Source organism: Lynx canadensis, chromosome A2, assembly GCF_007474595.2.
Source record: "Lynx canadensis isolate LIC74 chromosome A2, mLynCan4.pri.v2, whole genome shotgun sequence".
Taxonomy (NCBI): domain Eukaryota; kingdom Metazoa; phylum Chordata; class Mammalia; order Carnivora; family Felidae; genus Lynx; species Lynx canadensis.
In genome coordinates, this window is record NC_044304.2 from 106,617,575 (window position 1) to 106,630,730 (window position 13,156).

The 13,156-nt window shown below is 36.0% G+C and overlaps 1 protein-coding gene across 1 annotated transcript in view; it reads right to left on the reverse strand.

Moving 5' to 3' along the window:
- Window positions 1-1,869: 1,869 nt before the first annotated feature.
- The window catches only part of DGKB (diacylglycerol kinase beta), a 715,928-nt gene continuing 704,641 nt past the window's right edge, over window positions 1,870-13,156 (reverse strand). The window contains 1 exon segment of the mRNA XM_032592421.1: window positions 1,870-3,297. Coding sequence (XP_032448312.1) covers window positions 3,190-3,297 — 108 coding nt within the window. The 3' untranslated portion in view covers window positions 1,870-3,189.

Genomic DNA, 13,156 nt, shown 5'->3' on the forward strand with positions numbered 1-13,156 from the left:
AAGAACAAAATGCGGAAACATACAGGCGATTCATTAGCTCTTAATCAAATTTACATTTCTACCTGCAGTAGACTACACTAAACATCTGAGCCTTCTGCTTCATTATGGCTATAATCACATAGTCTAAACATAAAAGAAAACTGTATTAAAAGTTTATTTTCTCCACTTTCTACAAGATATCATCTTCTTCCACAATAAACTGACTAGGACTTTTTGCATCGAGTACACATGATATACAGATGAGTGTGGAAAAATACATTTATGTCCTTTAAAATTTCTGGGTCACGTAGACACCTCTATTCCCAATGGGAAGCATGGATATCCAGGTTTCTTCGGGAATGTCTGTTTGTCAACTCGGTGTATGGCACTGTTTGGCAACATGCCTATCTCTTTTCCCCTGTTAATCTGACTCCTGCCAGCCCAATATTAATTTTTGCTTAAGAGTTTCATCTACTTAAAACTCTGTAGAAAAACTAGATCTACTCTGTTTAAAAGAGGTTGACTCAACCACTCAGGCACTCACCCCCACACACAGAAGAACAAATTCCATCTTGAAAAGCTAACATTCATTATTCAGTATTTTACGAAACCATAGAACTTTCAGTTTAGAATTTTCTTGAAAATATATATTCTTCACCTGAAGCTGTCATAAAAATGGAGACTATCTTCTCTGATTTCAAAACCTCAAAGTTGCTCTTTTAAAACTACTTTCCAAACCCCAGGAGTAGTGTAGTAGGAGGGCAAGCATGTCAGGAACTTTAGGAAATGAGTTGAAGACAGTAACATTTGATTCCTGCTTGAACATGTATTATTTGTACCAATGGATTGTAACTGAAGATGTAACTACTATCGGCACTAATGAGAGTTACATGGCTACCCCGGAAGTAAAGCTGCATGCTTTTACTAGAACTCTGGGAATCTGACAGGCAGGTTGCTTGAACTGTCTCAAGCCGCTGTCTCTTCAAGAGCTCGCCACCACACAGATTGTTAAGAATGATTCATCAACTGTTGCTGCCTTCAAACTACATACTATAAAAGGCAGCCAAAACATAACTGTATGTGTACTGCACATAAAATCATCTGTGGCTTCAGAATATATTTTGATACAAAGCCTGCCTGCCCATTGTACAAAACTTTGTCAATTTATGTAGAAATATTTATTACCTGTAACCAAAGATACACAAAATCAGTGTGTTTGTTATGTAACATCATGTCAGTAATGCATTTGTTACTGTTTTCAGAGATTTCTTTTGCTCCAGATTACGCTCTGCCAAATAACTTTTTTTTTATTATTATTATTATACTAGGGCAAGTGATTGCTGTGCTACATTTGCAATTGTAATGATCATTTTCCTGGGACTGCTAAATTATGTCTTAATTTTATTCAAAAGCTTTTATTTTCAAAGCAATTAAACTTATTGTTGATTGATATTTACCATCTAATGTTCCTGGAACACTAAAATAATATGCTTTATACATAATCTTCCATTATAGTACATTGCTTGAGAGTAGCTATTTGATATAACGGCATTCAGTTGAGTTTTCAAACTGAAGAACAAAAATTACAGCAATTTAACTTGAAATCCATAAATCCATGCACAGGATTGTGTTCAACAGAATCACTAAATGCTATTTGTTATTCAAAGATGAATGAATCAATAGAAAAACAGAACTGATAAATCATTAGTACTTTAATGCTGAGTGGAGAGAAAAACTAATAAATCATGCATTTCAAGCACTTGTTTTCCTCATGGCATGTTTAAAAACAGAAAACATGCACTGATGGGATGCAGGTCAATATGACTGAAAAATACCCAAACTGCTCAGAAAAGCATTTCATTTTATATCATAGATTTAATGAAACACCAAGGAAAGTACTATGCCGTGATTTCTTTAAATGGACACTCCAACCATCCCATGAACACCGTAAACAACGATCTGGGTCATTATTTCCAAATAAACATTTGAAATGTCACAGAGATGGGAGTGGTGTAGGCTGATGGAAGAGGGCTAACTGCATGCACGATTTGCTTCAATGAGCTTAATAGCATTGCAGGTATCAATTTATTCCAGAGCAAAACTGATACGATCATTTACTATCTCAAGTGTACTTAACTGACCCATTAAAAATTACACATACCTATATTTATAAATGACCAAAAAAGCAAGAAATCAGCATTTGAGCTTTGATTGTGTTGTTTGGCCTATTGTCTATGTAAGGTGAGAATTTTAATTATAATTAATGGGTAATTCACTCTCTTCCAGAGTTTAAGTCATCAAAAAATTAATCATAAGAACCATAAATTTACTCCACAAAGCTAATTAATTATACATTAACCCATTTCTCTCAAGCATCTTTTTCTGAATCTTTGGTGGGAAATAGTATATTAGGCACATAGTTTAAAACATCTATTTGGTTATTGGTGTGGTTATGAATTTTCTTCTAGATCCACATGCAAAAAGGAGTAAGGCTTGTCCTATTATCACACTTCACTGCCAAGTAACTTATTTTTGTTTTCACTTATTTCTGGAATTAAAAACAAAATGAAACAAAATAAAAATCACTTTCTATTTTTTTTAGCACAAGAAAACTTTATATATCTGATATTTTAAATTCCACTCAGAAGCATTAAGATGTTGAAGAAAAACTATTTAGGTACAGCAAGGTTATCACAGACAACTATTTAATAAAATCGTCCAATTAAAAGTTTCTTTTCAAGTCATAGTTTGAAGATCATTGATGCACTGATTCTATCAGGGAAAAATATAGCAATCTACAGTGATGATCATCATAGCATTACTGATTAGTGCTTACCAATAATTTGAATCACACGCAGAATCACATTTCCCATGATATTTCTTTTTATGTTTCACATATTTGTCTCACAGGTTAGTAAATGGAATTGGGGGAGGGGTGGATGAGAGACATAAAAATCTATGGGAACACGTGCAACAAAAATATGCAGTATCACTTCATGTACACTTCTGCCTTCTTCATGCAAAGATGCCTATAAAAACAGAGACAAATTTTCTAATAGCTGAATATTACATTAGCTCGGTAACAAAAACTGTTAACCAATTCCATGATTTTGCATGAGCAAGAGAACTGAAATGGTTGAAAGGTTTCCAGCATAAGTTTCCATGGCCCAATTATGCTAATTAGATCTCTAAGAATAAAATGAAACAGGTTTATTCCTTGCTTCGGTTTCTTGTTCTTTTGACGAGAGAGCAGAACAGCCCAGTTTTTGGAGGAGGACCCATCAGCATTGGGGCTTGGTTCTTGTGTGTAATTTTTATCTAGGAAAAGAAAGAGAAAGAGAGTAATTTCCAGACAGAATACCATTTTCAGAGAATCTCTGTTAAGGTTAATAATATTCCACGAGTTACCAGAACACCACAAGTGTAAAATGTAGTTTCAGGGTGTTTGTTATTTCAAAAATAATTTTAAGGGAGATAAAAATTTGCCTTTAAACCAAATTCCAGTGCTCGGTTTTAATGAAAACATAAAAATTAACCACAATCACATTTTAAATATCATTACCTCCACCCTCACTTGTAGTAACACCCCCAAAACTCTTTGTTTCAGTGACATGATTATCCAGTATAATTCAATGACCATTTAAAGCAGGAAAGGATGTACCATGACAGCATTCACAAGTCCAGTTACAGCCCAACATCAAGATACACAGGGTATCAAGGCAAGCCTTATTTATCTTGCTAATCAGATTGTTTCTCTCTTTCAACACGAACTGCAAGGTTTAATTTCAAAACAATCATTAGGAATGAAAGTCAAAAGTTAACGTGCGTAAAAGGTCAGAAATGATGAACTAGCTTTCTAATTTGTTAATTAATTGGTAATAGAATAGAATCAAATATTGAAAAGCCTGCTTCAAACACTTTGAGAGACAGTTCTAAAGCTACTCGTTTTGATTTCTTTGATGTAAAACTACGAATCACCTTAAATGAGACAACCTTAAAGTAGATTATGTCTGCAATTTTCTCTAATTCAAGTCTAAATTAGAGAAGACATTTTATGAATATATGCTATGCTCAAAGCTAATTGAAAGCAATTATCAAAGTGGCATTTTGTCTGTGACTTTAAGATACATTGTAAGATAATAAATGATTCTCATTATGTAATAAAAAGGTCACATCTTGCCTTTGGGCTAGTGACGCTAAGAGTTTTTCAAAAGCAATCGGAGACATTTTCTTTAGAGAACTGTGACTAATACAAGAACCATCGCTTATTAAATATCAGTTGTCACCTGCACAGCACCCGCATCAGAGATGAGTATTTCTTTCAAAAAGAAACACCACCTCATTAAAAGCTCCAAAAATATATCTCTTAAAGTGCATCCCTGACATTTTCAAGTTAAAATGAATATCCTTCACTTGTCATTCACTAATAGCAATAAAACAAAACAAAAAAAAAGTACGTCACATGGACAGGATCATTAAAATCAGCACTGGGGCTTTTGGGAAATGGAGATTCACTTCACAGTCTAGAAAGACAGAAGTATGCCAAAAACCTGGAAAAATGAACAACTTTATTTAAGTCTGTAGGAATCAGGTTATTCTGGGAAGATTCAGTGTTCTTCTCTTTACTGTAAAAATAAATTGCACCTGTAAAAGGCCAGTAGGCTAAGTCAGCCCCAAACTTTCTGGATATATGATTTTATTTTATTTTTGTTATCTTATGAAATATGGAATTGACAGCAATATGCTTGTGATCCCAGACTGCACACATCTATGTAGACTGAAAAAGATCTCTACCAGGTTGTCTCTCTTAATAATTGTTTTGGATTATGACATTGATTTTTAAATCCCCCTGAACCGTACCTTTATACAGTATCTAATGCAACATCATTCCTTCATTTATTCATTTTGTAAACTTTGTTTTACCCCTACTATGCTTCAGACACTATACCAGGAACTTTTAATGAACAATGGACAATCTCTAATCCAAGAAATTTTAGTCAAGTAGGAAAAAGAAATTTAACAAGCAGGATATTGGCCACTCTGATTTTTAAAATTATCTAAAACCCATCGTTTTGGTTGTTTGATCATTCCTATGGTCTAAGTACACATTTCTTTCTTTAATCTAACATTATTTCCATAAAAAATAAATCTATATAGGGGCGCCTGGGTGGCGCAGTTGGTTAAGCGTCCGACTTCAGCCAGGTCACGATCTCGCGGTCCGGGAGTTCCAGCCCCGCGTCAGGCTCTGGGCTGATGGCTCAGAGCCTGGAGCCTGTTTCCCATTCTGTGTCTCCCTCTCTCTCTGCCCCTCCCCCGTTCATGCTCTGTCTCTCTCTGTCCCAAAAATAAATAAACGTTGAAAAAAAAATAAAAAAAAATAAATCTATATATTAATTGTCTATTGTTTATGGAAATGAAAAACAACTGGCTGTGTTTTCCTCTGAGGGGAAATAACGTGAATGAAACTAGCATTCATAAAATGTCTATTATGTATCTAAGCTCTTTACATAGGTTATCTCATTGGATAATTAAATGTCTTTGCATATTTGAACAGAAGCAAAAAGTACTCTATTAAGGATGAGAATGATTCCAGTCCAGGTGAGTTCTGTGTGTGGTCACAGAAAGTCTAACTGTAGTCTCCAGAAAGCTGTAGAAACTTAAGAGTTAGTTTAAGTTCAGACTGCCCGTGTCAGAGAACCTTGGTTAAGAGGCCTCTGCAGGGTGCCTGGGCAGCTGGCTCAGTCAGTTCAACATCCAACTTTTGATCTCAGCTCAGGTCCTAATCTTAGATTGCAAGTTAAGGCCCTATGTTGGGCTCGATGCTGGGTGTGAAGTCTACTTGAAAAAAAAAAAAAAAAAGAAAATAAACGACCTCTGCGGGACTGAAAGAATGACTCACATGCCTGTTTTGTATACATTCCACACTCTTGTGTTATTATTTTTATTTTTTTGAGAACCTGATACCTAGTAGGAAAACAACAATGAGTAAGGAGCAGATCTTATCTCTAAAGACATTAGAATATATTAAGTTTCAGCAATCTGAAGACATGAGCCATATATTTGGCAATCTTTGACTGCTTCCATCTTTCAACAACCAGGCAGTTACTTCTTAGCTGTTTCTTAACATGTCAAATATTTATCAAGCACCAGCTATAAGCAAGGCAATCTGCAACTTGATTTTGATTCGTTTGGAAGAGAATCTGAAATTTAAAACTGTGGGCACTCATAAGCAATGGTGATGGGGCTTCTAGAAGCTGGGATGGCTGCATGAAGGTAGAAGAACACGCTTTAAAAATGCAAGATAGGGACGCCTGGGTGGCTTGGTTGGTTAAGCGTCCGACTTTGGCTCAGGTCATGATCTCATGGTCTGTGAGTTCGAGCCCCGGGTCGGGCTCTGTGCTGACAGCTCAGAGCCTGGAGCCTGTTTCAGATTCTGTGTCTCCCTCTCTCTCTGCTCCTCCCCTGTTCATGCTCTGTCTCTCTCTGTCTCAAAAATAAATAAACGTTGAAAAAAATTAAAAAAAAATGCAAGATAAATATTGTCAGTAATAGAAGAGCACCCTCCTATATAAACTCTTCACTTCTACATATTACCTATACTTTTGCAAAGCAACGGTGCCACAAGAGAGGACCTTCTACTGTTCTACCGTTCTGTGACTCTTTCTACTTCTATATTCCTATAACGTATTAAGATTGGGGACATCTAAAAAGATAAACATGAGAAAATTTGATTGCAGTTTCAGTTTTAGAAATATTCAACACAAAATAAAGATGCACACATTGAAACCAGACCTAGGATTACAAGGCAGTTTTGTTTCTACTGTATTATCAGTGTTGAATAGCGTGAGAGCTTCACTTCATAATTACAATATTGAGTGATAACAAGATTAAAAAATAGTAAGATTTGGCTCTTACTGTGTGCTGAGCATTATACTAATAGTTTTACACAAGTTATTCAGATGCTACATGTTTCATCCATCTCTTTGAGTTGCCCTAAACAAAAGTCTATTCCCATAAAAAGTATTATTGTTGAAGAGTATAGAAGTGAAGTATCATTTCATTAAAATGATAGAATAGAATAGTGGGCTTATATATCATAGTAGTAAATGGTGTCTATGCCTACTAGACATTTATGTTCTCCATAAAGGACCTTCTTTAGCCCAACTAAAATTGAGGGAACAGAGCAAAGTTTTCCTGACTCATTCTCCAGGCAAGTTTACAGTGACTCACTGGTATTTTCTTTTCCAGTTCACTGTTTTCTATCACTGACTATTCTTGATACCCTTTATTATAAAGAGTAATGTTTCTTTTCCTCAGGTTATACGAACACTTTGTTCAACACTGAGTCCCTGGAGGCCCTGGCGACTCACCTAAGTGCTCATCAAGCTTTCTGTCAAAAGAGCATCCAGGTTGGCAGTGTAGGAAGATCCTGAACTTACCTTCTCCCATGGAGATACGAGATTTGCTACCACATGAGGATCATTTCCCTCTGAAATATATCTGAGAATGAGATAAACTGCTCTCCACAATAGAGGATAAAAGAACCACATTGAGACTGGTAGGAAAAGCCCCACCCCTGGCACAGCAACACACAGAAGGGAGGGGTGTCACCAGACAAGCGCTTCTCCTGGAGAAGCAGGAGGCAGGGATTTGTTCCCCACATTGGGTACTCTAGCTCCTGGGATCTGAACCAAAGAGATGAATCCCAGAATGTATGGCTTGGAAAACCAACGGGGTTGACATTTATAGTTCCCAAAGTTAAAGGAAACTGAGATTCCCCTCTTGAAGGGCTTGCACGCTGTCTTCCTTGCCTTGGGACCCAGAAAACAACAGCACTAAAAAGCACCTACACTATACGTGAGGAAGATTCATTTGCTGATCTAGGGGCATGGGCTGGAGGGGCAGGGGATAGTTGAAATGCTCTCTGGAGACAGAGGAACTGGAAAATAGATGTCACTGTTGCACTTTCCCCATAGCCTACTAGCGCAGGTGGATGACCTTGGATATGGTACCCTCTTGCTGCCTTGCTGAGATGGACAGGGGCAAGTGGTTGCGGTAGTTGCTGACACAGGAGGGCATTGGTGGTTACAGTGCTCCCCTTCTCTCTGACTAAGGCGGCAAGCATAAATGGTCATGGAGTCCTCGTGCTCACTAGCTAAAGTCTGGGAGAAGGGGGGACTGCAACACTTCCCAGCCCTCGGGCTGGGGCTGGTGAGTATGAGTGAGCCAAGCATTCTCCCATTCCAGTGCATGCACAGACATGGCACTCTCCAGCTGCCTTGCCGAAACCAGTGGGCACACACAATCCACACATTTGGACACCCCTTGCACACTTGGCCCTGGTGGCCAGGAGGCCTAGCATTCCAGAGCTCCACAGCACTGTGACAATTGGAAAGACAGTTATTGGCAGTCCACCACCCCCAGGGCACTGCACAGACAGCAGACTGAAACACAACCCTAGTCTTCCTGTGACAAACGCCTATATATAGAGGCTAAGAAGTACTCCCAGGGAATGTAAGTGGGGAGACACCATCCTTGAGCACCACCGTGGCCTTGCTACAGCTCCATAAAACTTCCCAGAAAGGAGCTTCTACAGTAATCTGAAAACCCCAGTTATGCAACTGTCACCCAGGGGATACCTCCAGATCTCCTGGTCTGCAGACCAGCAAGGATTACATATGGGGCCCCACTGACTTTAAACATTTGCATCCTTTAAAAGCTGTTTCCTGAAAGTAGATGCTAAATGAGATTCCTCCTCTTGGACTGCTGACAGGTCTTGGCACACACTCAACAATTGAGACATACCAAGAATAAATTTTGTGGTTTAGAAAATTGCAAAGGTTCAAGAGAACCAAAATCTAGGGCAAGGTTAAATAAGAAGGATCATCACCTACACAAGGCCACTCCTTCAAGATGGGGAGAGGTAGTTGTTTTCACTTAAAATATAGAAACAAACACAGAGTCGAACAAAATGAGAAAACAGAGAAATATGTTTAAGACGAAAGAACAAGACAAAACCTCAGGAAAAAAAAATACCTTAATATTGCAAAGATAAGTAATTTACTTGATAAAGAATTCAATGGTGATCGCAAAGATTCTGATGGAACTTGAGAGAAGAAAGGATGACCATACAAAAACTTCAACAAACAGACAAATAAAATTGCATGGAAAAAAATAAGAAACGGAAGTTACAGAGTTGAAGAATACAGTAACTGAACTGAAAAATACGTTAGAGGGGTTCAACAGCAACTGAGTGAAGCAGAAGAAAAAGCTAGCAAGTAAGAAGATAAAGCAATGGAACTCAACTTGGAACAACAGAAAGAAAAAAGAATTTTAAAAAGTGAAGGTAGCTTAAGGGACCTATGGAACCACATCAAGTGATAATATTTGCATTTATAGCAATCCCAGGAGAAAGGGACAGAAAAGTTATTTAAAAAATAATGCCTGAAAACTTCCCTAAGTTAGAGAAGGAAACAGACATCAGGTCAAAGAAGAACAGAAAGTTCCAAATAAGATGTATCCCCAAAGAGCCAAGCTAAGACAAATTATAATTAAAATCTCAAAAGTTAAAGAGACAACCTTAAAAACAGCAAGGAAAGAAAAACAAAAACAAAAACAAAAATCAACCTTGTTATGCACAAAGGAAATCCCATAAAACCATCAAGAGATTTCTTAGCAGAAACTTTGCAAGCCAGAAGGAGGTGACATGACATATACAAAATGCTAAAAGGAGAAACCTTCCAACCAATAATACTGTACACAGCAAAGTTATCATTCATATTTTCAGGAGAGATAGAGTTTTCCAGAAAAGACAAAGCTAAAAGAGTTTATCACTATTAAACTGCCCTTACAAGAAATATTAGAGGGGCTTATTTAAGCTGAAAGAAAAGGATATTAGTTAATAACAGGAAAACAACAAAAGTAAAATTCTCACTGTAAAAAGTAAATATAAAGGTAGTAGATGAATCAGTTATAAAGCTACTAAGAAGATTAAAAGACAAAAGCAGTAAAATTAAAACTATAGTAGTTATATAAAATAAAAAGATGCAAGAAGTGACATAAAAACATAAAATGTGGGGGGCAGGGTACAAATATAGAGTTTTTGAATGTGTTCGAATTTAAGTTGCTATCAACTTAAAAATAAACTGTTACATACATAGTATGGTATATATGTGAATCTCATGGTAACCATGAAACAAAGACTTACAGTAAACATAAAAGTAAATGAGAAAGGAATCTAAACATAACACCAAAGTCATCAAACCACAAGGAAAGAGAAAAAGAAAAGAGAGAAACAGAGAGTACCTACAAAAACAGCCAGAAATAATGAAGAAAATGGCAATACATACATACCAATCAATAATGACTCTAAATGTAAATTGACTAAATTCACCAATAAAAAGATACAGAGTGACTGGAGAGATTAAAAAACAAAACAAAACAAAACAAAAAACAAGACACACTTAAGTACTGCCTACAATAGACTCAATTCAGAAGTAAGGACACACACACTGTAACTGAAGAAATGGAAAAATATCTTCCATAAAAACTGAAAAGAAAACCAGTGTAGCTCTACTCATATGAAACAAAACATACTTTAAAACAAAGACTGTAACAGACTGCATAAAGATATAAGGGTCAATCCAGAAAGGAGATATATAACATTTACAAATGTATATGCACACAAAATAGAAACACCTAAATATATAAAGCAAATATTAACAAACCTAAAGGGAGAAATTAATAGCAATACAATAATAGTAGGGGATTTTAATACCCCCACTCACATCAGTGAATAGATCATCCAGACAGAAAATGAATAAGGAGACTTTGGTCATAAAGGACACATTAGACCAGAATGGACTTAGTAGACATACAGAACGTTCCATCGAAAGGCCACACAATACACATTCTTCTGAAGTGCACATAGAATATCCTCCAGGAAAAGTCACGTTAGGCCACAAACAAGTCTCAATCAATTCAAAAAGAGTGAAATCATGTCAAGCAACTTTTCAGATCACAATGGTATAGAACTAGGTATTGATTACAAGAAGAAAGCTGGAAAACTAGGTATTGATTACAAGAACTAGGTATTGATTACACATGGAGATAAAACATGTTACTGACAAATATTGGGTCACAGAAGAAATCAAAGGATAAATTAAAAAAAATACCTAAAGACAAATAAAAACAGAAATATGATATAACTAAATCTATGGGATGCAGCAAAAATGGTTCTAAGGGGGAAGTTCATAGCAATGCAGGCCTACATCAAAACATAAGAAAAATCTAAAATAAATGATATAATTTTACCCCTAAATGAATTAGAAAAAGAAGAAAAAATGATGCCTAAAGTTACTAGAAGGAAGGAAATAATAAAGATCAAACTGCAAATACATGAAATAGGGACTAAAAAGGCAATAGAAAAATATAAATGAAATTAAGAGCTGCTTCTTTGGAAAGATAAACAAAATTCACCAACCTTTAGCTAAACTCACCAAGAAAAAAATACAGAAGACTCAAACAAAATCAGAAATAAAAGAGGAGGGGCGCCTGGGTGGCTCAGTCAGTGAAGCGTCCGACTTCGGCTCAGGTCATGATCTCGTGGTTTGTGAGTTCGAGCCCTGCGTTGGGCTCTGTGCTGACAGCTCAGAGCCTGGAGCCTGCTTCGGATTCTGGGTCTCCTTCTCTCTCTGCCCCTCCCCCACCTGTGCTCTGTCTCTCTCTATCAAAAATAAATAAATGTAAAAAAAAAAATTGAAAAAATAAAAGAGGAAAATTTACAACTGTTACCACAGAAATACAAAGTATCATGAGACTACTTGGAACAATTATACACCAACATATTGGACAACCTAGAAGAAATAGATAAATTCCTAAAAACTTATAATCTTCCAAACTGAATCATGAAGAAATAGAAAATCTGAATAGTCCAGGTGGCTTCACTGGTGAATTCTACCAAATATTTAAAGAAGATTTAATACCTATGTTTCTTGAACTCTTCCAAAAGCTGAATAGAAGGAATGCTTCCAAATTTATTTTAAGAAGCTAAAATTAATTACCCTGATACCAAAACCAAAGAGAGACACCACACACACAAATTACTGATGAATACAGATGCACAAAATCCTTAATCAAATATTAGCAAACTAAATTCAATACTATATTGAAAAAGTCATACACTGTGATCAACTGGGGTTTAGGGATGCAAGGATGGCTCAATATCTGCAAATTAATCAATATGATGCACCACATGAACAAAATGATTAACATGTAATTATTCCAATAGATACAGAAAGGCATCTGACAAAATTCAAAATTCAAGCTGAACCACGGCTTACATCATACTCAATAGTAAAAAGCTGAAAACTTTCCTCTAAGATCCAGAATAAGATAAAGGATGCCCATTATCCCTGCTTTCATTCAACAAAGTATTAGAAGTCCTAGGTGGTGTAATTAGGCAAGAAAAAGAAATAAAAGGCATCCAAGTTGGCAAGGAAAAGAAGTGAAAATGTCGCTATTTGCAGATAACATGATACTACAGATAGAAAACCTTAAAGTTTTCAACAACAACAACAAAAAAACCTGTTACAACTGAAGAAATGAATTCAGTAGAGATGCAGGATACAAAATTAATATACAAAATTTTGCAGTATTTCTAAACACTAGTGATGAACTATCAAAAAAAAAAAAAAGAAAATGATCTCATTTACAATAGTATCAAAAAGAATAAAAAATCTAGGAACAAATTTAACCAATTAGGTGAAAGACTTGAACAGTAAAAACTAGAAGACACTAATGAAAGATATTGAAGAAAACATAATAAATGAAAAGATATTGCATGCTTATGAACTGGAAGAATTAATATTGTTAAAAATGTCCATATTACCTAAAGCAATCTACAGATTCACTGTAATTCCTATCAATATTCCATAGCATTTTTCACAGAAGCAGAAAAAAAAAACAATTGTAAAATTTGTATGGAACTACAAAAGATCACAAACAGTCAAAACAATCTTAAGAGATAAGAACAAAGCCACAGGTATGACGTTCCCTGATTTAAAATATTTATAAAGCTAAGGTACACCAAACGTTATGGTATTGGTAGAAAAACTGACACACAGGGTCAATGGAACAGAAAAGAGAGCCCAGAAATAAATTCATACCTATATGACCA